This window comes from Elgaria multicarinata, chromosome 13 (genome assembly GCF_023053635.1).
Source record: "Elgaria multicarinata webbii isolate HBS135686 ecotype San Diego chromosome 13, rElgMul1.1.pri, whole genome shotgun sequence".
NCBI lineage: Eukaryota > Metazoa > Chordata > Lepidosauria > Squamata > Anguidae > Elgaria > Elgaria multicarinata.
The window spans coordinates 33924093-33947970 of NC_086183.1; the positions used below are offsets into that span (position 1 = coordinate 33924093).

Below are 23878 nucleotides of genomic sequence, written 5' to 3' on the forward strand. Positions count from 1 at the left end.
TAACATAAACACCCCTTCAAGGTAGGCCTGTTATCATTGCCACCGGACAGATGCAGTGATAGAGGCTGCAATCACAGCCACACTTACCAGGGATAAGCCCCAGCATACACAAGGTGTCTTACTTCTGAGTAAACATGCACTGGATTCCGTTGTGTGGCATGTAAAGGAGAGCCCACACTTGTTAAGAGGTTGCTAACTGGTGTCAGAGATGTAGGTAGGGATTAATTTGAGGAAAGGGAGACCAAGAATTAGCCCTTGAACCTGTTTCCGGTACCACTTTTCTGCCCACGAGGAAGATGAGGTATAATACTAAAGACGAGAACGCCTGCCTTTGAACACGAGCAGGATGCCTTTCCCTCGATATGCACACACGCCACAAAAATGCTACGGAGATGCCACTTTCATGTCTATGTTTAGTTAGTGCCAAGAACTTCTAGTTCCGGTGGCCCCTACACCCTGGAGCCCTACTGGCCCACAACTCTAGCTGGATCCGGCCCACCCCGGCCCTGAGCACCATCAGTCCCGCAGCTGTACAGAGACGCTGCTGTCCGTTGCTCTCGTGCGGCGCAGCCCTGCCAGCGTCTCAACCTGCTTGGTCTTGTGCAGAAAGTGGACGTAGCGCACACCGGGGCCATAGCGCTGGAAGACGTGAGAAACCTTGAAAAGAAGTTGGGATGGGGGAAGGGTCTCAGTCCTCTAGGTAAAACCACAGAAATGCTGCCCAGGTACCCTCCACTTGTTCACACTCACTCTCCATCTTACACACACCTCTGATGCAGGAAAAATTGGGGGTGGGGTGGGTACAGCAGTCAGGGTGGTTCAATCAACAAAGTCAGACTGGACCTGGGAGGTCTGAGTTCAAATCCCACGCAACCAGACCTCTGCCACAGACTCATTGCACAGCCATGGGCCATGCTCTCTCAGCCTGAACTTCCCCGCCTGTAATGTGGGGACAGCAATAATCCACCCCCAGAGGGTTGTCTTGACTTTGCTCATCCTAAATGCTAAAAAAACCCAGGTAATTATAATTCATAACACGAGTGCTCCAACAAAATCCAACACCATAAATTGGTTCAGACTTAGAACCCCCTACCAATCACAGTGTGTTCATCAATCAATGCAATACGGAAAAAATAATATTTTCATGGAAAGAGTTCCTCTGACCATGCACCAAGTGTTTTGGTTCATCACTGAGCAACCACAGGCAGCTCCAAACGGACCTGGCGTTAGAGATCAGGGAATGAGCAGTGGTGGTGGAGATTGCAGGGTCAGAGGAGGCGGGATGGGGACCAAACACACTTCCCAGCCCAGTCCTTACATCCTGCCAGTTCTTGTTCTCTCCATCTTGTGGTCTTTCCTCTGCCACATGGCGAAATTCACCAATCACCGTGGCCTCATCAGTGCCCAGGAGTTGGACGTGAAGCTCGTAAACAGAGTTGGCCAGTTTGCTGTTCTCATACCTGAAGGAAGGAAGGAGCTCCGTTACTGCTGGCCAGCTGACCACCAGTGTCCCACGGGCACCGGAGACCTTGGTGGCAAAATGCTTCTAGCTACACCAGTGCCTGCACGGCTGGCCGCCACGGGCTTTTCTCCGTGCAGTAGAGACTGAGACACGCTCGATTTTATCATTGGACAACTGCTGCCCTCCAGTGGTGCACATAGGAGGCGTTCACCTTAATAGTTGAGTATTTAGGGGCATCTATCTATCTATTAAAGCATTTCCACAATATCCTACACGGAAAGCACACTTGGGAGTTTCTCCGGTTCAGCCCCTTGACACCTTGTTTTGGAGGAAGAGAGAGAGCATTTAATAAAGCAATTAGACTTTCAAGTCCCAGCCAGTATTGTGGCCACCCCACCCAACACATCTTGATGCAACTTCGTTTGAATGGGGCTGGAGGCAGCACAGGGCCAGGGGCGTGGGATTCATGAACAGAATTCTGCCACGGACTCTGCACATGGCCCTTGAGTGAATCTCTTATTGCACAGAGCGGAGGCCAAATAATCATTGCATCCTTAGGACTGGCAGGTCAGGTCAAGCTTCCAAAATCAGAACGTTTACCTCCAGGTCACATTAAGCCCCAACACCTCTTCTTAGAAATTCAGTGGCACCTGGAGAACGCCATTTCGTTTCCAATCATTGGGGCTGTTTGCATGACATGACAGCCACAGTGAGGTTGTGGTACATAGGGACATGTGCGGCTGCCATTTTGAATATGCTAGCCCTGTTTGGGGATTGTCGTGTCATGTGAACCCAGCAAGTGTGGGTCATACAAGAATTCAATAACCCTCACGTAATACATGGTCTGTTTTAGGGTTATGTGAGGGTTGTTTAACCCTCGCATAACCCATGCTCGCTGGGTTCACACTACAGGACCATTCCCTAGGCAGGGGTTGAATATGCAATATGGTGCCTGCAGGTGATGCAACTCAACACTGGTTACATAACCCACGATGAGCCATGGTGTGTCGTCCAAACCTGGTCAGTGACTTGGTTCACACATAATGACAAACCATCATTGAATTAGTGGGTTAATTAATTAACTACGGTTTGTTGAATAGTGGGTTGTTATTACATCTGAACCCAAAACTATGGGTTAAGTATAGGTTGTTAACAATGAACCAGCCACGAAGAGAATTTATGGCTTGCTGTTGCGTTGTGAACTGCAGGTTGCTTAAGCAATGGCTTGCTGTTTCATGAAAACCCAGAATCGTGGGTTGCTGATGTGTTGTTTTGCCAGGCTACAGAGACAGTAGGCAAAAGTGGGCAAACCCCCACCCTCTTTACATGCCAGTATTGCAGAGACAGTTGTGATGCAGGGAAATAAACTATCCAGGGACTGAGAAAACAAACCATGGTTTGTTCAGTTATCTGCCAGACAGATAATGTGCAAACCAGGCCTATAAGGAGCATGGATCCAATGCCAGGAAAATGAACCCCCAGCCTGCCTTCCCTCCCTCCCTCCAACTCCACATTTACCAGTCCAGGACGGTGATGTTTGGTTGGTACAAATCCAGCAGCTCCACCCACAGGCCTTCAGCCAGCAAGTCTATGCATTGTTGCTTGACGCACCAGCTAGAAAAGACAAAAGGACAGCAGGAGGTGTGCCGACCAGGCCCAAAGAGGCTCAACCTGCCCATCAGCCCTCCTCCAGGAAGGCACTCACCTGTAGCGTAGCGAATCGAACCTTGGGTGGACTTCCTTGTGGGCTGCAGTTACGGGCTCAGTGCTAATTTGCCAGCCTTTGAAAAGGCCTGTGAGGAGAGGTAAAGTGAGCCAAAGGGAAGAGAAAGGGGTTAATAAGTGTAGTGGCTAATTTCTGTGTCCTAAGATGCTGAGTGACCCTGAGCATGTACAGAGTGTTTACCCCATTTCTCTTTTTAAAACACACACACACACACACACACACACACACACACAACTTTGAATGCCTTTCACCTCTGACAGAATGCAACTTCAGGAAAAAGTAAACATAAGCTTAGAGCAAGTTTTGTTGTTGGGGTTTTAAAGGAAGAAAGAACAAACCTGTTTTACGTTCTCAACTCCTCTGCATATGCAGAAAGCACACTATACCCTCAGGTCATTTTTTTTTAAAGTGTTGCATCCCATCAAGGAAGGTGCTCAGGGACAGACCACCCACTCCCGGGGGCCGGAATATTCAAGAGACCCCAAGTGGCAAATCCCAACTAAGTCCAAGCTTGTAAGAAGGAGCCCAGACTTCCTGCGGTTACAAACCCTTTCACCCGCCCTTGCGCCATTTACCTTCATAGTCTTGAGGCTTGCAGGGTGCCTCAGGTGAGCACGGAGGAGCTGGCTCAGAAACATTCACCCCTGCAAAAAGGGAAGCAGAGGAGGAAGACCAATGCAAGAAAGCTGGGTTCCCGTTCACACTAATGCCACTTCTCTGACCTAAGCCACACTTCGGTCCAGCTTCCAGTAAATTGACTGGATTAAAAATGGGATGGTGTATATTTATTACCCATCAGCAGAAGCTGCCCCTCCTACGAGGCAAACCATGGCGGCCAGGAAGTTGTTCCACCCAAAGCTCACGGAAAGGAGTTAAGAGAACAACTTACCTGTGATTTTTGCCCATTTTAATTTGTGCTTGGATTTGAGGGGCTGTTTAGATTTTTGTGGCAAAAAGGCTTAATTTTTCAGCCAGGTTCAGCTCCTGCACCTATTTCCATCGGCTGAGCCTTGGGACATGTGAAACTATCACAAAGGAGAGAGTACCTCTGGGCATATGTGGAGTGTATTTCTTTTGCCGGTGGCATCAGGTCTGGGACTGCGATTAGGAGGAAAAGGACTGCTCTAATTTACCCGAGAAATTAGGACATTCTGGACCACCCTTCCCCAGCTTGGTGCCCTCCAGATGTTTTGGACTTCAAGTCCCATCAGCCCCAGTCAGCAGGGCCAATGTTTGGGAATGCTGGGAGTTGTGGTCCAAATCATCTGGAGGGCAGCAGGTTGGGGAATTGTGGTTTGGATTGTGTAGCAACTGAAAAGAAAAGGGACCTTAGGTTGCAATCCGACACCCACTTATCTCAGAGTAAGCCCCACTGAACTCCCGGGGACTTGCTTTTGAGTAGACACCTACAAGGTTACACTATTAATGGCATGAGCTTCCACAGAAGGCCAAATTACTCTGTTTTGGGGCTGGGGGGGCCTTCATTCTCTCCCTGCAACAATGAAATCTAACAAGCCGTCGCCACAAGAAAGCGACGTGTTAATTAGCAGTGACGGGTGAGGCCTAGGAGGTCCGGAATTGCTTTGCAAACATGCAAGGGTTCTGATTGCCAATTAATTATTATAATTACGGCTCGCCTCCCCCACCCCCACCCCCAGGCTGACAGCACCAACAAGGCCTGTGACAAACTGTTTGGAGCTCTGGGCTGGGAAACCAACCGCAGGTCCGGGCAATTCTCAAGTTACCGCACCGATAGGTTTGAATTGGCTGAGTCCACCCTGCCCCACCCCACCCAAAGGCCTCCATGAAGCATGATTAAAACACCCCCGAGCTCAGCATAGCAAAGAGCTGCCTGCTATGGCCTCGTTTTTTTCAAGAAGGTAAAGCTCCAAACGACCTTTAAATATAAAGTACAAATGCACACACATGAATGTGAGGCGCTGCAACAAGAAGTTGTAGCATGTATCCCTCCACATCCTAAGATGTGGCGCCCAGCCAACCAGAAACAGGAGTCTTCTAGTCAGGCTGGCCCTATTATAAGGCAAAATGAGGCAACGGCTTCAGGCAGCAGATTTTGGGTGTTGTCACATTACACCTAGGGTGACCCTATGAAAAGGAGGACAGGGCTCCTGTATCTTTAACAGTTGTATTGAAAAGGGGATTTCAGCAGGTGTCATGGGTATGCCTGCAGCACCTGGTGAAATTCCCTCTTCATCACAACATTTCAAGGTGCAGGAGCCCTGCTGCCTTTTGTATCTGGTCATTCTACAAAAGAGGGCAAGGCTCCTGTAGCTTTAACAGTTGTGATGAAGAGGGAATTTCACCCTGCTGAGATGACCCCTGCTGAAATTCCCTTTTCAATACAATGGTTAAAGATACAGAAGCCCGGTCCTCCTTTCCGTAGGGTCACTCTAATTACACCAAACTGTTAGCTACTTAGGATTGTGTTTTCACTGCTGGGAGGGAGAGAGGTGCTTGTGGGATTTATTTATTTTTAGCTCGGGTGCTAAAATAACAACCCTGACCTCAGGGCCGGTGCTACCATTAAGGCCAACTAGGCAGCCACCTAGGGCGCAGATGTCAGAGGGGCACAGACTGCCCCCTCTCCCCACTCCTGGGGTTGGAGGTTTTGGGGGGTGGGGGCTTGGCTTGCGTGCGCCCCCGCATGGCCAGCCTTTTCCTGCAGCTGCAATCCGAGGCCCCGGGGAGGCGACGCTCATTTCTGCTGCCCGCGGGTGTGGGTGGGATGTGTTGCTTGTTGCAAAACCCTTGGAGACGACACAGAGGAGACGGAAGAGGAGCAGGCCGGGGGACAGCCGAAGGCTCTGTGGGCCGGGGAGACGGCCCATAGTGTGGAGCAGCAGCAGCCCTGGTGAGCCGCCTTCCCCATTGGGCGCTGCAGCCGCTGGAGACCGAGCAGAGACTGTGGGACAGAGACCACCACCCCAGCCAGCCAGGGCTCGTTCGCAGCCCCTCCTCACAGGGCGCGCAGAGGCACAGGAGCAGCCGCATGGTCAGAGACAGAAGCGGCGTGCCCGGCCTTGCTGCTGCGCCCCAAAGGAGTTCGGACGGGCTGCGGGGAACAAGTGACGCCCACGGGCTGCTCCTCAGAATAAGGGGCGCGGCTGCACCCCCAATAAGCTTTGGGACAGTGCAAGCGACACCCTCTCACACACACCACCGTGAGGTAGCTCTGCACCCACGTCCAGAGCTCGCCTTGCCTAGGGCGCAAAATAGTCTGGCACCGGCCCTGGGTACTAGGGCACTTCGACTTGGCAGGGTGGAGGGAGAGACGGAGAGAAGCCGTTAGCTGCTAAATGGAAGTTTTAGGAACTGAGAAAAGAGGAAAGAAAATGCTTGCTTGCTTTCCTCTCTGCTCGAAATCTTCCCCCTGTGTTTTATATAGTGCTGAAGGGCTGTGGCTTAGGGTTGATTTGATTCGATTTATTACATTTATCTACCACCCCATAGCCGGAGCTCTCTGGGCAGTTTACAAAAGTCAAAACAGTGAATATTAAAAACAAAAAAAGTATACAAAATTTAAAACCATCAAAAACATAAACAGTATAAAAACAACGGTATCCATTTAAAAACAACAGTTCTGAGGGCTGTTAAAAAACAAACAAACTTAGCGATTGTTAAATGCTGTTAAATGCCTGGGAGAAGAGAAAAGTCTTGACCTGGCGCCTGAAAGGTAACCATGTTGGCTACCAGCCCTGATCCTGGGCACTTCTAGCATTACAAAGAACGGAGGAGGCAGGTTCTGGAGGAGAGAAAAGAGTGATGGGGCTCTAGGACTCCAGAAAGCGGAAATAGCACCAACGATACACAATTATATCTCTCATCTCTGGAACTCTCCCCCGATGTTCACGATCGTATCTCGGCTTGTCTTTCAGATATCTCAGCCTGGCTGCTTCATCGTCATTTGAAACTTAATATGGCAAAAACTGAACTGCTTGTTTTTCCTCCTAAACCTGCTCCTCACCTCTCATTCTCTCTTACTGTCAACGATGTCACGCTTACTCCGGTCAAGGAAGCTCGTAGTCTTGGCTTTATATTTGATTCCTCACTCTCCTTTATTCCTCATATCGAGGCAGTAGCTAAATCCTGTCGTTTCTTCCTGTATAATATTGCCAGGATTCGACCATTTTTGTCTGTCTCTTCTGCCAAGACTCTCGTTCACGCACTGGTTATCTCTCGGTTGGACTACTGTAACCTTCTTCTCTCTGGCCTTCCTTCGTCTCACATCAGTCCGCTGGTCTCTGTCCACCACTCGGCCGCTAAGATCATCTTCTTGGCCCGCCGCTCTGACCATGTCACTCCACTTCTGAAATCTCTTCATTGGCTTCCAATTCACTCCAGAATCCAATATAAACTTCTCCTGTTGACCTTCAAAGCTTTTCACGGTCTAGCTCCTGCCTATCTCTCCTCTCTCATCTCACACTATTACCCCGCTTGTGCCTTACGCTCCTCTGATGCCATGCTTCTCGCCAGCCCAAGGACCTCCACTTCCCTTACTCGGCTTCGTCCTTTTTCTTCTGCTGTCCCTTACGCCTGGAATGCTCTTCCAGAACACTTGAGAACTACAAACTCAATCACTGCTTTTAAAACTCAGCTAAAAACTTTTCTTTTCCCTATAGCCTTCAAATATTGAGTTTGTTCTGACTCTATACTGTTAGCTTCACCCCACCCGGTGCCTATTTACACTTCCCTGTGCCTGTTTGCATTCTCTTTCCCTCCTCATTGTTTACTACAACTTTATTAGATTGTAAGCCTATGCGGCAGGGTCTTGCTATTTACTGTGTTATCTGTACAGCACCATGTACATTGATGGTGCTATATAAATAAATAATAATAATAATAATAATGTTGGATTACAATTCCCAGTGACCTGCTGGAGGGCACCAGGTTGGGGAAGACTGACCTAACTGGATATCTTAGCCTCTCCTCCCTCCATATACACACCTGCCTGATCACCACTCAGGTGGGTGAGGAACGGAGTCTTTGCTCTTTGTCTCTCGCCACCCCCACCCCCCCAGCACCACCACAGGATGTGCAGCAGCATTTGAGTCCTTGTGATAACATTGACTAGGCTGCACCAAGGCTCAGGAATCCCTCTTTTTAGCAAGGCTTTTAGTGTGCAACTTTAATTTGGTACTTTTAATTTATGGCAGCTCTTTGAATATTTTAAATATCCTGATTGCTGCGGTGCGGTTATTTCTGCACTCGCGTTTTAGCATTTAATGTTTATTTGCACACTTAAAGGTGTTTTAACTGTTACATTATTTATTTTTATTGTGAGCTGCCACAAACTCTGAGGAGGGAAGGTGTGGCAAGGGCATCTTAAATTTTTGATGTCATTATTTATTTATTTTTGTTTACAGTACTTTTAAGCCACCCAATAAGCGAAGATCTCTGGGCAGTGTACAGTACATTAAAAACATATAGTACAGACATTAAAACAAGAAATAAAAATAGCTCAAAATAAAAACAAGATAAAACCAGCAGCAGAGAATAAAACAATTACAACATCATAAAACCGAATTAAAACCAGCAGCAGAATAGAGCCACCTTCCTCCAGTAGCCTTACCTGCCTTGGCTCATTTGGCAGGTGCACCTGGAGGAAGGCCTCAGAGGATGATTTAAAATAAAATAAGTAGTTTTTGAAGGCCTTGGGAAGCAGTCCTGCTCAGCTCCATCCATAATTGTTTTTCACAAATTGGCAAAAAGATTATTCAGCAACTTTGGAGATAAATAAGAAGTGAACCATGCCTGGAATTGCTGCTAGCTACTGATTACACTGCCGTGATATCCTTTATTGTGCTGTGACTTCTTAGCCTGTGGTTTTTAGTTTTGTCAAGATTGCTTTAGGGGATGTTTTATTTTACTGTTAAGCTGCATTAGAAAAGGTCCTCGTGGACAGAAAGACAGGATATAAACGTGTTTCAATCAAATCAATCCAATGTAGCAGAATGCATTCCAGCAGCTTGATGAACACCAGCAACTGGAAACTGGGTTAATAACAGCCAGACTTATCAATCCCCCTTCTTCCAGGTTCCTTTGAATACTTCCAGTTAATTGGCTGGAAGGATTCTGGAGGAAGCTCCAAAAGAAAAGGAAAGGAAAGGAACCTCTCGTGCAAGCACTGAGTCATTACTGACTCTTGGAGGGACGCCAGCTTTCGCTGACGTTTTCTTGGCAGGCCTTATAGCAGGGTGGTTTGCTGTTGCCTTCCCCAGCCGTTATTACCTTTCCCCCAGCTAACTGGGTACTCATTTTACCGACCTCGGGAGGATGGAAGGCTGAGTCAACCCAAGCCGGCTGCCTGAAACCAGCTTCCGCTGGGATCGAACTCAGGCCGTGGGGAGAGTTTCAGCTGCAGAAACTGCTGTTTTACTGCTCTGCGCCAGCTCATTCATATATATATAATCTCCTTTAGCCCTGTCATGAAATGGCCCACTAGCCTGGATAGTCATTTGCTGTGCAGCTGTGTCACCATGGAATGTCCATAAACATTCTAATTGCTCAAATGTAAAGTGCCAAGAAGCCTTACCTGCCTTTGGATTACAAGTGTGCAATGGTGCCTATTATCCCAATCCATTTATTTGCAGCTTCCTAGCTGGATGTGGTGTTCAATGGTGTTCATTTGAGCTGCTTGAATATTTTTCAACATTCTGTGACATCACAGCAGTGCTGCCAATTCTCTCTCTCTTGCTCTTCCTTCCTGGCTGGGGAAGGACAAAATGGTCTTTGCAAGACGTGTGAACTGATTCACTCGCAGAGGGTTCCTCACGCCACCCCACCGGGCTTTCATTGCGCCATTTTGGCTTTTCCACCAATGCCCCCTCCTTCTCTCTCTCTGGGCTCCATCCACCTGTTTGGAATTGGACCAAGGGCTGCAGGGTGCCCACCCAGGGTTTACATGGCGGTTTTGCAAAAGCCAAAAATGTTAAGACATCAGTGGAACTTGAACGCCTGCATACTGCAAACATGGCTTGTTCCTTGAAAGCCGCTTCGTTTCCAAGAAATATAGGTGAGAAGAACAGTGATCTCTTTGACTAATCAACCTCTCCCAGCGAAAATGCAGAGGAAAACTAGTTCTGATAGGATGCTTTCATAGGTCTTGCTTCTAAATGTGACGCTGCAGCATGGTCGTGTCTGGCGCCGGCTCAACTTAGGAGCCAAAAGGTTTTGCTCAACCTGAGCTGCCGGACCTCACGCTGAACAGCTCTGTCCAGCCCCGCGGGAAGGAAGCTGCCGGGCGGCGGCCTCTCTCCAAAGGCTGCCGAGGGGCCGAGGACCCGCACACCGGGAGGAGGTCGGTCCGACGCAGCCCAAGGCTGCCGTCTAGGGCGCGTCGCACGGCTGGGCCGGCCTGCTTCGCGCGAGGACGCCAGCGAGGCAGGAGGAGGAGGGAAAAGCCGAGGGGGCCCCCCGCGCCCAGTACCTTCGGGGTTGGGGTTCCGCAGCAGGTTCCTCTCGAAGGGCTTGAGGGCGCCGCGGGTTCGCCAGTCCGCGTCGGGGGGGAGCGGCACCCCCCGGCGGCTCAGCCCCCACTGCGCGTCGAAGCGCTGCTGCCAGTCGGGCTGCGCCTTCGCCGGCGGCGGCGGCCGGGGCTGCTGCTTCAGCTGCTGCTGCTGCTGCCATGCCATGATCCCAGCCGGGGCAGCAGCGACAGAGCCCGCGGGCGCCGGTGCCGAGGGCCTCCAGGAGGCCTGGGCAGGCGGCCCCGCCTTTGCAAAGCCGGGGAGGGGCAGCAGGCCGGGCTGACTCCGGAACACCCCACCCCGCCAGGAGGAGGCTCACCGAGATGCGCAAACTTCCTCCTCGCACCGGACTTATTTCTGTCTAAACAGGTACAGGGATTGCGCCCTTAGATGGCTTCAAAAGGGGCCGAGACATAATAGCCAAGTAGAACCTCCAGCTTTGGAGGCAATCTACCTGCGAGTAGCAGCTGCTGGTAGAAGGACAGCAGCAGGGGCCTGGTGGGAGGCGGAGGGTGTTGTCCTCCTGGAGACAACATCTTGAACTATACGGCTCTCTCCTTGATCTGCTCCAGCAGAGATCTAGTTCTTGATTAGGATAACTTTCATAGTGGAATTAAAAAGTGGGGGGGGGATGGTGGCAGGAGCAGCTTGGGGATGAGGGAAGCTGCACCTGACAGAAGCACCTGCAGCCGTAACTCTTAAGGCTGCAAGAGCTGTCCCACCCATCTCCTGTGGATAGGAAACGGAGCGGGATATATAAACGTAATAAATAACAGCCATGAGTACAGGTTTTCTCTCCCCCACCCCAAATAAAGCCCTTTTACATTCCAGGGGAAGCAGCAGGGAGGCAGTTTACTTAGCAAACAGGTCCAGCAGGCAGTTGACACCTGGCGTGGCCACACGGACAAGACAAAAGGAAGCAGATCGAGGCATGTGTACACCCCGCTCACCCGCCCATGGACTGGCCCCACCCTACGCAAAGTCTATTTCTTCCTCAACCACCTTAGAATGACAACCTGCCCCATATGGCTCAGGGAGGGGCAGATGGGGGGGGGTGCTTCCTTGGATTCACACACCTTCAGAACTAACCTTGAGAGGCAGGACTCTGCCAGAGGTTGCGTTTCACTTGGAGGGATGCCGGCGGGGGGGTGTGTGCGGGGGGGGGGATGAGAATGCCAACTTAACAAATACATCCATCCAAAAAAACTCATTCCACCAGAATCCAACAACTCCCCTGTTCTACCTTTAACGCCTGAAAGTTCACTTTCTCGCCACTCTAGTGGAAGTAAAAAACAGTCCTTATGTACAGAATAAGGAGTTTTTATTGTAGCGTTAAAAAAAGACATTGAACACAAACGGCATTCAGGTATGTTAGTGAGAATCCTCACAAGCAAGACTGCTGCTGGTTGGGGTGGGGGCGAGGTCATTACCCTGGAGTTGTTGCAAGTGCTCCCCTTGCTTTTACGCTTGGCTCTCCAGCAAAACCCCAACTCAGGTCTTTACTTCCCTGCTCCTGCAAATTGATGGCTGTTAACAAAGGGAACAGAGCTCAGGACCAGCCCCCACCCACCCACCCACTAATAAGGGTCCCCCTGCTTGGTCGGTGCAGGAGATTTATCTGTGGCGGGGCCAGCCAGCCACACACCTCCATCACCCGCCTCCCTGTCGTCATATGTACAAACCCGCCCCTCAGCTTACACGAACCACAGAAAGCACAGAGCAGAATCGGGGGGGGGGGGGGCACTTACTGAACAAAACATTTGAGAGGAATCCCACCAGTGAACCAGCACCTCCAGGTGAGATTCTAACATTCACATTTTACTCTGAAAAGAAAAACCAACCACCACCTTACAGTGGTTTCAATAGGGCAATCAAAACACTTTTTTAAAAGAGAAAAAAGAATCAAAATGTCAATTAAAAAAACAAAACAAAACCAAATTCTTAGGAGGGAATTCCAAGCTGTCTCTTGACACAGAAATCTGACTCACTCCATAGTCGTTGTCGTCGTCGTCCCCAAATGGCATCGAGGTGGGGCACGGGCCTGAATGGCACACAGTCCCTCCTCTGCTCCCATGACAGCATTTGATCAGAAGGGGATGGAGCTCCTGCCGAAAACTGTGCATGCCAGCCTTCCCCAACCTGGTGCCCTCCAGAGGTGCTGGACTGCAACGCCCATCACTCCCGGCCCGTCGCAGCTCAACACATCTGGAAGGCACCCTTACAGTAGCCTTGGGGGCTTCCTGGTGACATTCCCAGCAGTTAATCCCTGCAGGGGCAGAAGTCCTTTGGAGGGGAGAACCTTCTGCCTCCAAGTCAGTCTGAGTTCGAGTCCTGCACCCAGAGCTAAGGGTGGTCCTCCTTCCGAAGGCCTGGCAGCCTGGCTGGGGGCAGTTCTCCTCCTGGGATGTTTTCGGCTTCTGCCGTGGCTGCAGCCAAGGCCTCTTGGTATGAAGGAGGTCTGTTCATGAACGAGGTTCCTCCAGGAACGTGGCTTGGGCCATAGAGTCCCGGGCAGGCCAGCATGTCTTGGGAAAGGACCAGCGGGGTTGGGCCGTGGCCCCCAAGTGTCAAGGGCTCCCCTGTGTGGCCATAGACCGCCTCTTCGTAGGAGGGCAGGGGTGCCAGGGCACCACCCGGCTGGCTCACAAACAGCTCGTCCACATGTTCCACTGTGTCTGAGTCGTCCAAGGCTTCATACGTACTGCTGACGGAGAGAGAAGACATTGCACCATGAGGGTTATGCCCAAGGTTGTCTCTGAGCCAGGCTGGATCCCGGCCTTGGAGAAGGGTCTGACGGTGTCACTGTAGGCACAGAGTTTGGGAAAGCCAGAAATCCCCACCTTGAAGAAGGGAGGGAGACATTGCAGCAAAGAATTTGGGGGAGCCAGACCTTCAGGCTCTAGGGAGTAAGCAGGAGCAGCTAGTCTGCTGGAATATTGGAAGAAGTTAGACGAGACCCAAGAAGTACCTGCAGTATCCGAGGCAGTAAGCCTGGGTGCACCAGTTGCTGGGGAACATGGGCGGGAGGGTGCTTTGGCACCATATCCTGCTTCGTGGGTCCCTGCTCGGCAGCTGGTTAGCCACTGTGTGAACAGAGGGCTGGACTAGATGGACCCTCAGTCTGATCCAGCATCAGGGCTCTTCTGGTGTTCTTAAGTGTTCCCCTGCCACCGACCCCCCACCCCCCAACCCATCTCAACCATGAAGCCACTTTGGGTTGCACCCAATGTTAGACCTATTTAGAGTAAGGAAGGAAAGGAACCTCTTGTGCAAGCACTGAGTCATTACTGACTCAGGGAGGGACGCCAGCTTTCGCTGACGGTTTCTTGGCAGGCCTTATAGTGGGGTGGTTTGCCGTTGCCTTCCTCGGCCATTATTACCTTTCCCCCAGCTAACTGGGTACTCATTTTACCGACCTCGGGAGAATGGAAGGCTGAGTCGACCCGAGCCGGCTGCCTGAAACCAGCTTCCGCTGGGATCGAACTCAGGCCGTGGGGAGAGTTTCAGCTGCAGAAACTGTGCCACACGAGGCTCTTTATTTAGAGTAAACCCTCTGAAATAACCAACTTAAGTCCCAGTCTTTTCGATGGATTTACTCTAAGCAGGATAGACATTGGATATAACCTTACTCTTAGCCTCCTGCCTGGAGTTTAGAAATAGCACTGGTCTACCTTGCCAGAGTCTGCAACAAAAAGCTGTGGCGTGGGGCATCTCCGTTCAGGATTACACCCAGCCTCTCTTCCAGGATACTCCACTCCATTTTTCCTCCCTTCTGGTCTTGCATCCCCCCTCCCCCCCACACACACACCCAGCCAACAGTCACGGACACTGAGTGTGAGCATTTCTCACTGGGTTGTTTTGAGTTCCCTTAATCTTTTTTAATAGTTCTGCAAAGCTTGGAGTTCCTGAAGCCTACATGGGTGGTGCCATTCTGGGTACATAAGAACTGTCACTCGGAGAATGAGTTTGCTGTTAGCAGGTCAGGTTCTCAAACTCACCTGGTGCAGCTGCAGATGGAGCACCTCAGCTTCAGCAGCGCGCACACCATGAACATCCCCAGCAAGGCTGAGAGGGTCACCGCAGCAGTTATGACCAAAGGGATGGAGGCGAGAGTGAAAATCCTGTGGGGATGCAGAGCTACAGCCGTTGGCGGGCGGGGGGGGGGGGGAGAAGGGGGAGAGAGATTTAAGGAAGGCTATTATTGTTGCTACCTGGGCACCAGGTAAGGTACCTGCGGGATCGCCTTCTCCCATGCAATCCGCCCCGCACACTCAGGTCCTCCAGGAAGAATTTACTCCAGCCATCAAAAACAAGGCTGACAACTATTACCCAGAGGGCCTTTCCTTCTGCCACTCCCAGTTTGTGGAATGGCCTGCCAGGAGAGATTCGTCAACTTAACAGTCTTCCAGAATTTAAGAAAGCCATAAAGACTGATCTCTTCCGGCAGGCCTACCCGGCTGAATTTTAAGATGCCCTTTTTAATGGTGTGCTGCTTTTAATGATGCCCTGGTTTTGAATGTTTGAATTAGTTGTATGTATTTTATGGTGTTTTTATTTGTGTTGTACCCCGCCTCAATCCAGAGGGAGAGGCGGGTAACAAATAAATAAATATTATTATTATTATCATCATCATCATCATCATCATCATCACTACGAAGCAAGTTAATACAGAGCCAGCGTGGTGTAGTGGTTGTAGTCTTGGGCTGAGACTTGGGAGACCCGGGTTCTAGTCCTCACCCAGCCATAATGGCACTGGGTGACTGCAGGCCAGTCACAGCGGGAGAAGCGACAGCAGCCCTAGCTCCCAAATGTCACAGAAGCGCATGGGCATGCTGAGAAGCAGCAGCGAGGCCAAGAGAACTGCAGCTTCATGGGCAGCTGCCTCCGCAGGGTCCTTCTGTGGGCTCTTTCCCCCTCCAGAGAGACATGGACAGGGCAGGACCTCCTCAAGAGCAACAAGTCTCAGTGAGCGACTGCACTGCAGTGGCAGCGCTGTCCACAAGATGGCGCAGGAGCACAAGCCCACCCCCACCCCGCCCCGGCATGTCCTGAACTCCGAACCCTGCTGTTGGGCCGGTTCCCTTGGGGAAAGTCAAGCGTGCAAGTTGTGCTTATTTCGATTGGTCCGTTCTGCTTTCAGCCAGCAGGAAGGCGTGCAAAGAGGCGGGCACCAAACATACGGGAGGTTGTGCTACTTACGTCCCTGGGGCTTGCACACCCCATGTCTCAGCGTGTGCCACCACCTGCCTTGGCAGATGCAGAGGCCGGGCAGGCCGGCGAGGACGTAGTCTGGCTGGCAGTAAAGCTCCACTACGGTCCCCGATCTAAACAAGCCGGAGCCCAGGGGGCCCTCGCACAGCGGGGGCTGGCAGTGGTAGGTGTTGTGAGCTGGAAGGTCCGGTATTCCACACCCTGCGGAGCAAAGGCACAGAAAGAGGGGCTGAAAAGGAGGGGGCGGATCTGAGGCAGGCCCAGGAGGCTGGGACGACAAGCGTGTTACGAGCGGGATGCCTTTGCGGTTCGTTCCAACCAAATCAGAGCATGCTGTGGTGATCTGTCTCCTGTCCTGTCTGAAGACTGAGAACCCTTTAAATCAGCCTTCCTCAACCTGGGGTGCTCCAGATGTGTTGGACTACAGCTGTGCTGGCTGGGGCATTCTGGGAGATGCAGTCCAACACATCTGGAGCGCCCCAGGTTGAGGAAGGCTGATTTAAATGAACAAGCCATAAGACGAGACAAAACAGCTTGATTAAGGCATCTAAGAAGAGGGACAAAGACCATAGGAACATTCAAAGCTGCCTTGGACCAAGTCAGACCCTGGGTCCATCTAGCCCAGTACTGTCGACACGGACTGGCAGCAGCAGCTTGCCAGGGTTTCAGGCAGGAGCCTTTCCGGCTCTACCTGGAGATGCAACCAGGACTTTCCCCATGAAAAGCCGGGGCTTGACCACTGATCTACGGCCCCTGCCTTGGAGGTAGGGCACACACTCAAAAGGAAAGCACCACCTCTCCAGGCAGGGCCCGGATGCAACAGCAGGTGGTGTAGAACTCTGTTTCTTGAGAATCTCAAAAACTAACTTCCTGGCTCTTACGTTTGCAAAGAAATGCTTTCAGCATGCATCTCACGAGCCAGAAGTCAGAGATCTCTCTTTCACCCCCTATATGGCTCCTGAGTCAAAATGAACTGACATAGCACAGTCAAAATGGCGGAAGCTATACAGTGCAAGGGCAATTCTGCAATTTTTCTCATTGGCATAATTTATACAGGCCACAGAATTCTGCTTCTCTTCGAGCAGAATTTTAATATTCCTTTAAAAAAAGAATCAAGAGGGTCCCTAGAGAGCTACTCCATAGCAGGTGTGTGGAGGTGGGGGTGGTGAGAATATCTGCTATGAGTATCTGGACACCATTAAAGCCACAGTTTGGTTGCAGCACACACGCTTTGCATGCAGAGAGTCGCAGGTTAAATTCCCAACGTCTCCCAGTTCCGGTTTCTTAAGTGACAGGACCAGAAAGGTCAGAGAGCTTCTGCCAGTCAAAGCCATCTGGATGGCACCAGGCTAGGGAAGGCTGATGGCCAAAGGCTCTGGTGGTGGCTATGGGCGACAGAAGTTAAGAACATCAGAAGAGCCCTGCCAGATCAGACCAAGGGTCCAGCTAGTCCAGCACTCTGTTCCCACAGTGGTCAACCAGCTGTTGACCAGGACACACAAGCAGGACATAGTGCCACAGCACCCTCCCACCCATGTTCCCCAGCAACTGGTGCACACAGGCTTACTGCCTGATACTAGAGGTTGTACTTCGCCATCAGGCCTAGTAGCCATGGATAGCCTTCTCCTCCAGGAATTTGTCTAACCCCCCTTCGAAAGCCATCCAAATTGGCGGCCATCACTGCATCTTGTGGTGGTGAATTCCAGAGTTTAACTCTGTGCTGTGTGACGAAATCCTTCCTTTGACCTGTCCTGAATCTCCCACTGATCAGCTTCATGGGATAATGACACCACTGGGTTCTAGAACTTCGGGATGGAGTTTGGTCCACCCTGGGAGGTGTGGAGGGGAAGCAGGCAAGGAAGGACAAGGGGGAGGGGGCTGGCTAAAATAATGCAGTGGTGGGGGGCCTTCAGCACTCTTGGCCTATCAAGACTTCCACGTAAGCCAGAGAAAGGCCAGGAGGGGGAGGGGGTCACTGGCTGCCCCTCTGCAATGACACACATGCCTGACCCTGGGAGTTGGCCCTGGCAGCACAAATCCCTCTCTGTACTGGGCCGTGCTCAGCACCACCCTGCGTGAAGGCCCGGTGCTGCCCTCCTGCCCCCCGCCTCATCCTTTGCAACATTTCCAAGGACCCTGAAGACCCCCCATCACTTAATGCTGCCCTAATGGCGGTTGGAGACCTTGGTGCCGCCTGCTAGGAAAGGCCCAGAGGGAGGCTGCGCTGGGACCCAGGACTCCGGGTTCTTCTCCTCGTCACGATGAGTCACTCTACAAAACCGTCTTGTCATTGCTGACCTCGGTGTGGCCACCCCGCCTGCTCTCCCCACAGACGCTCTATTGCAGAAGCAGGAATCCACCAGCAAGAGGGAAAAGCCAAAGACGAACTAAGCAAAGAGGCGAGGGCAACGCAGCCCCCTTCCGCCACACTGGCTGCAATCCCCCAGTTCGTGGGAAGCTCACATCCAGCCACCAGGAAGCACCACGCCCTGCTGCTTGCCAAAGACCTAGTTAGATGCTTGCGCCTCTTGATCTGCTGACCGTGGGGCAAGCCTGGGGAGATGGCACAGAGGGAAGGGCTGGGCACAGCAGCCATGTGCCTCTCTAAGTAGCCACACGACTCATTTTATCCACAGGAGCAGCTGGCTGGATGAGACCCAGCTAAGTTTCCAAGGGTGGACGGCCACCAACAGGGCACAAAAGCAGCTCCCCTATCCCACCTCACCCCCACACTTTTGGGCTCAGGCTCTGGTAGCCAGAAGGAGGCCGCTGATTGACACATCGGTTTCAACACCGCAGTGACTCATGTCCCTTGTCCCAGGGCAAACGAGAAAGAGCCCTGAGTAATCCTAAAGCTTGCACTTTCCTCTCCTCTAGACGGAGGCCCCTGTGATGAGCATCCAGAGAATGTAAAAGAGACAAAGTAGTAGCCACCAAGCAAGCTCATCAAGTCACTGGCATAGGCCTACCTTCTTCAGGAAAAAGACTGGCGTCACACAGAGCCACGAGAACCAGGCCCACGAAGAGGCTGTGGATGAATTGGTCCGGCCCGCAAGAAGGCGTCATTTGGGCTATCAGCTCTGGCAAAGGAAAACAAAAGCCTTTAGGGTCGAGGAGCCAGGTGACACAGAGAAGCCTGTAGCAGAGGAGGCAAACTCACGTCAATATCTGCACACCTGCATGAACACCTGAGCGCAGCATTACATTGTGGGCTGAGCTCAGCCCTTCAGTCTCCCTATATTGTGCAAGCACCTACAAAGCAATGATCATAAGGAACCGAACTGTCCAGGCCTAGCGTACCTGGCTCAAACTTAACTTATAAGGAGCAGAGAGAAAGGCTTCCAGGCAGGGCTGTTGAGGCAATGTTTCATTAGATTAATTGTTTCAGAAGGTGGCCCTGAATAATTTGGCAGGTTTTTATTTTAAAATGCAAGAACGTACAACCACCGTCTTATGGGAGCCTGTCCCCTTTCACTCCAATTTCCAAGGTGCTACCTGCTGTAATATTTTCAAACATCAACTAAGCAAATCAATAATGCTTCCCCCACCTTCAGAATGACGGTCAAATTAATATGCCAATGTATGCAGATTTAATCTATTAATGCTCCTATAACTACAGATTTATTTTTCAGAAATCAGTCCACCACTGGAGGCAGAAGGGCAGGTTTTGCCTTCTGCCCTCGTCCCCCACACCTAGTTTTAGAAGTCAACCCATTGCATAAGTATGAGGACTGGAAACCTAATCAGAATTTTCAGAATTGGGACAATCACCACTATCCTTTTGATAACCAAGTATGGTCCTTTCAACAGAATGCATCAGAGAAAAAGTACAGCCATCTTCACTGTTAAATTCATTACAATGTAATGAATTTAAGTACTTAGGGTTTGTTGGTTTTGTTGTCTTTAAAGGGTGATTCTCATCAACCAAGCCTGGCAGTTCCATAAAAGGTAACTTTTTAACCCGTCCTCCAGCTTATCACTGAATTGTAAACACTTCACTACGTGAGAAATTACAATGCTCTGATTAAGTCAATCAATGGCTTGGAGATGGCCCGCACACCGCAGCGGTTAAAAGGTGTTGGACTATGACCGAGGAGTCCCAGATTCATCCCCCCCCCACCTACCTTACTAAGCCCCAGAGCTCCTAGAGTGACCTTGAATGCCCCCTCCTGGGGTTACAATGAGGATAAAAATGGGTGTGGAGGAGAGAACCAGTATACCATTATCCAGCACAAAGTAGAGGAAAATGGGATAAAAATGCCGTCAAATCATCTGAAAAGGAGCCCTACTCTATCCTCAGGAATAAAATCATCACACAATGCTCAGATACCTCCAGGGGAAGGGGGGGTGGAGGGCTTGGAGAGGCGTCCAGCTTGCCCAGGAGAGTGCTCTGTATGATAAGCACAATCTCCAGTAGAATGATGTTTTGTTAGGCACATCCATCAGCCTTCGTCAATCTGGTGTCCTCCAGATGTGTCAGACTGCAACTGCTGTCATGCCCAGCCGGTAAGGCAGTCCAAGACATCTGGAGGGCACCAGGTTGGTGAAGGCTGCAGGTTGCCAATGGCTGCAGGGAGGTGTGTGGCTACCCAGACCAGGGTGGGGCTGCTGGACCCTCCATTCAGCTGAAAGATATTAGGGCCAGCTGGGAGCAGTCCAGGCCAGAACGCTGCAGTCATGGAAGAACCAACCAATCTCTTTGAAAGACACTTGAATTCCCAGGTTTGTGGCTCAAGCTGATGGTGAAATCATAGCCCCTCACCCTCACGCATGTACTCTATATAGCATAACATAAGCAAAGGGACTGGGTTCCTGTCCAGGAGTTAATCTATAGTTTGACAGAGGTGGAGAGGACAGAGAGGCAGGAGAAAATCCTGTGCAAGTTCAGTAGCTTTTACTTGAGGTTAGTTTCTGAAGCAGTTGAGTAAAAGGTGAACGCAGGGGTCTCTCTCAACCCTCTTTCAGCCTAAAGGCCAATTTCTGAGCCGCTCAGGGAGCTGCGTTCCGGTGGTCCATCAGCATCCCTGCCAGAATGGATCAAGGCTGCTTTTGAAGAGTCATTTTGGTTCCAGATGGCTTTGGCCAAAGAGCTTGCAATGTAATCAAGCCTGCCTCTGAGCATGTAGAAAGCAACCCTCTTGCACCAGGCTCTTGGCTGCAAGCATTTGTGCCACTTCCTCTTTCCCTGACCAGACTACAGTGAAGTGGAGATGTGGCAACCTCTTCTCCGAAAGGCCAGGCCCAGATGATGTCACCAGCGCTGGAAACATGGCTTCGGTCAAGGCCAGGCAGGCTGTAAGTTTGCAGGAACTACTTGTTTTTTCATGGGAATCCTGAGGTCTGCCAGCTGGTGTTGGCTGCAAACAACGCTCATAAAGAGGAACAAGGGGCCTTTGAGCACATGCTCAGCCCAGTTCTCTTTCAGTACTAGACCCACAGATACTTTGGCACACACACAGCTACTCCTGCTTCCCCTGATCTCTCTTGTTACCAGCAGACTCACTTTGAAGGAGGGAAAGCGCATAGTGTTCAGCCCCGGGGAGCTGGACATCCTTGCTGATCTAGTGCAAATAAGCCAAAGGTCCAACAGCCTTCCCCAACCTGGTGCCCTCCAGATGTGTTGCATCACAAGTGCCTGAAAACCACCAGCACGGAAGAAGACAAGTCCGTTTTCGGGTGTGTGTGTGTGTGTGTCTGATCAGAGAGAAGGACGTGCACGAAAGAAGGTGTGTGAGGCCTCTTGGGATCATTGCTTGTCTTCACCACTGCAGATCTGGAAGACCCACAAACCAACCTGGTCCGGGCTTCTCACTGATGTAAGACGAAGTATTCTGCATATGCTCAGAAGCAGCTTTTTACAATGACTTCACAAGTTCAAATGCTGGAGCCTTCCCTGAACAAGAGGGATCAGAGAGCAACAGAAGCTACAGAGCAGCCTTCCCCAACCGGGCACCCTCCAGATGTGTTGGACTGCAACACCCATCATGCTGGCTGGGAACGATGGGTGTTGCAGTCCAACACATCTGGATGGCACCTAGTTGAGGAAGGCTGGTATACTTCTCCCCCTCCCCGCGCCCCCAGGTCAAAAGCAGACCAAGAGAAAAGAACGTGGGGAGGAAAGAAAAACCCAAAATTTCGAAAAGTGCCCGGAAAAGAGCTTTCAAACAAGAGCGGAGGGTCGCGGCGTTCGTGAGCGCAACCTGGCCAGGAGCCCTCGATGTCCGTCCCACCCCCACAGCAAAAGAGCCGCCTCTTCCCCCAGCCCAAGACAAATGACACGCCTCAGTTTCTCTCCTCCGCCCCCCCCCAAAAGACCCCCCCCCCTCCGCCTGCCGAGTCGTGGCTCCCAAAGACTGACCAGTTCCGGAGAGGGGCGCACAGCTCTCCAACCGGGCTGTAGCCAAAAAGTAAGCGTGCCTCCCGGAGGCGAATTTCAATTAGGAATGGCCCCTCCCTTTGTGGGAGTGGCCACGACAATGCCCCACCTCCTTCCGGGCTTATTACACCCCCACCCCCAAGATCACACTCCCAATCTGCGCCCGTAATTTGGTTTAGTTGCCTCGCGCTACGCCAACTTCGCGCCTCTAAACCAAGTGACCCAATAGACCCAATGGGCAAGTTTACTTGGAAGGCAATCCCACTGTGTCTGAGGGGCTTACTCCACCGTAAGCCTGCAACGGACTGCAGCTTCGTGGACTCACCAGGGCGGTGATGGGAGCGTGGGAAAAGTGTCGGGGGGTGGGGGCTCGTGAATCCACCCCCTAAGGTTGGGCGAGTCGAATACGCCAGCAGAATTTACCTCTGCTAGAGTCGTTAATCCGGATAGAACGGGGAGGAGGAGAAATAGTGGGACTGACTCCGGAGTGAGCGGATGGATTCAATAGAGGATGCCTGAATCCTCCAGCCTTGCTCTGTCAGGTTGCAATCTGAGACACACTTACCTGCGGAGTAAGCCCCAGTGACTCCAGTTGGACTTACTTCCGAGTAAACACATGAAGGACTGGGTTGTCACAGGCAACCCTATGCACATTTACTCGGGAATTCCATTGCACTTAAGGGGCCTAAGCCCACCTTTAACCCCCTTTCAGCACATGAAATGCAGCTGCTCCATTCATCCCCTTCCACGGTTGAAATTAACAACCTAATGCAGAACTTATGCTTAAACAGGGGCGGGGGGGGGGGGAGGGGGTTAGCACCTAGGGTGACCCTATGAAAAGGAGGACCGGGCTCCTGTATCTTTAACAGTTGCATAGAAAAGGGAATTTCTGCAGGTGTCATTTGTTAGGGTGACCCTATGAAAAGGAGGACCGGGCTCCTGTATCTTTAACAATTGCATAGAAAAGGGAATTTCAGCAGGTGTCATTTGTATATATGGAGAAGCTGGTGAAATTCCCTCTTCATCACAACAGTTAAAGCTGCAGGTGCCCTGCCCTCTTTTAAATCTGGTCACTGTAGTATAGTTCCTGCAGCTTTAACTGTTGTGATGAAAGAATTTCACCAGGTTCTCCATATATACAAATGACACCTGTAGAAATTCCCTTTTCTATGCAACTGTTAAAGATACAGGAGCCCTGTTTTCCTTTTCATATATCAACCTATTAACACCTAAATGCTACTTCAGATTTCAGCTGTCAAAAAGCAGCTGCTTCACAATGCTCTCTCCTAGTACAAGAGTTGGTCAACAGCCATTCATGCACAACTAAGCTCCTGTTTTAGATTACTGGCTTATGCTCTACCTGGGGCTTCCTTTTATTAAAATGTAGACTGGGGGCGGGGGCGGGGGGTACCTTAGAACTCTGGCTAGGGTCAGGCTTTAACCAAGCCACCACCCCCACCACAAATCCTGTTCAGAATCACTGGGTGGGCGAGTGTGTGTGTCATAGCATCCTAGAAGAGTTGGAAGGGGCCTTTAAGGCCATCAAGTCCAACCCCCTGAGGAATCTGCCTCAAAGCACTCCGGACAGATGGCTGCCCAGCTGCCTCTTGAAGGCC

The 23878-nt window shown here is 51.2% G+C and overlaps 2 protein-coding genes across 2 annotated transcripts; both read right to left on the minus strand.

The window, feature by feature from the left end:
* Window positions 1-508: 508 nt before the first annotated feature.
* On the minus strand, window positions 509-12699 carry NCCRP1 (NCCRP1, F-box associated domain containing). The gene is made up of 7 exons (XM_063139777.1): window positions 12664-12699; window positions 10636-10780; window positions 3764-3832; window positions 3168-3255; window positions 2981-3076; window positions 1319-1460; window positions 509-657 (listed from the first exon to the last, which is right to left on the minus strand). The coding sequence occupies exons 1-7, from the start codon at window positions 12697-12699 to the stop codon at window positions 517-519; spliced, it is 717 nt and encodes a 238-aa protein (XP_062995847.1). The 3' UTR covers window positions 509-516.
* Window positions 12061-22274, minus strand: LOC134408077 (sushi domain-containing protein 4-like). The gene is made up of 5 exons (XM_063140156.1): window positions 22245-22274; window positions 18856-18966; window positions 15875-16087; window positions 14674-14812; window positions 12061-13379 (listed from the first exon to the last, which is right to left on the minus strand). Exons 2-5 carry the CDS (start codon window positions 18950-18952, stop codon window positions 13019-13021), a joined length of 810 nt encoding a protein of 269 aa, XP_062996226.1. The 5' UTR covers window positions 18953-18966; window positions 22245-22274; the 3' UTR covers window positions 12061-13018.
* Between the last annotated feature and the right edge of the window lie 1604 nt (window positions 22275-23878).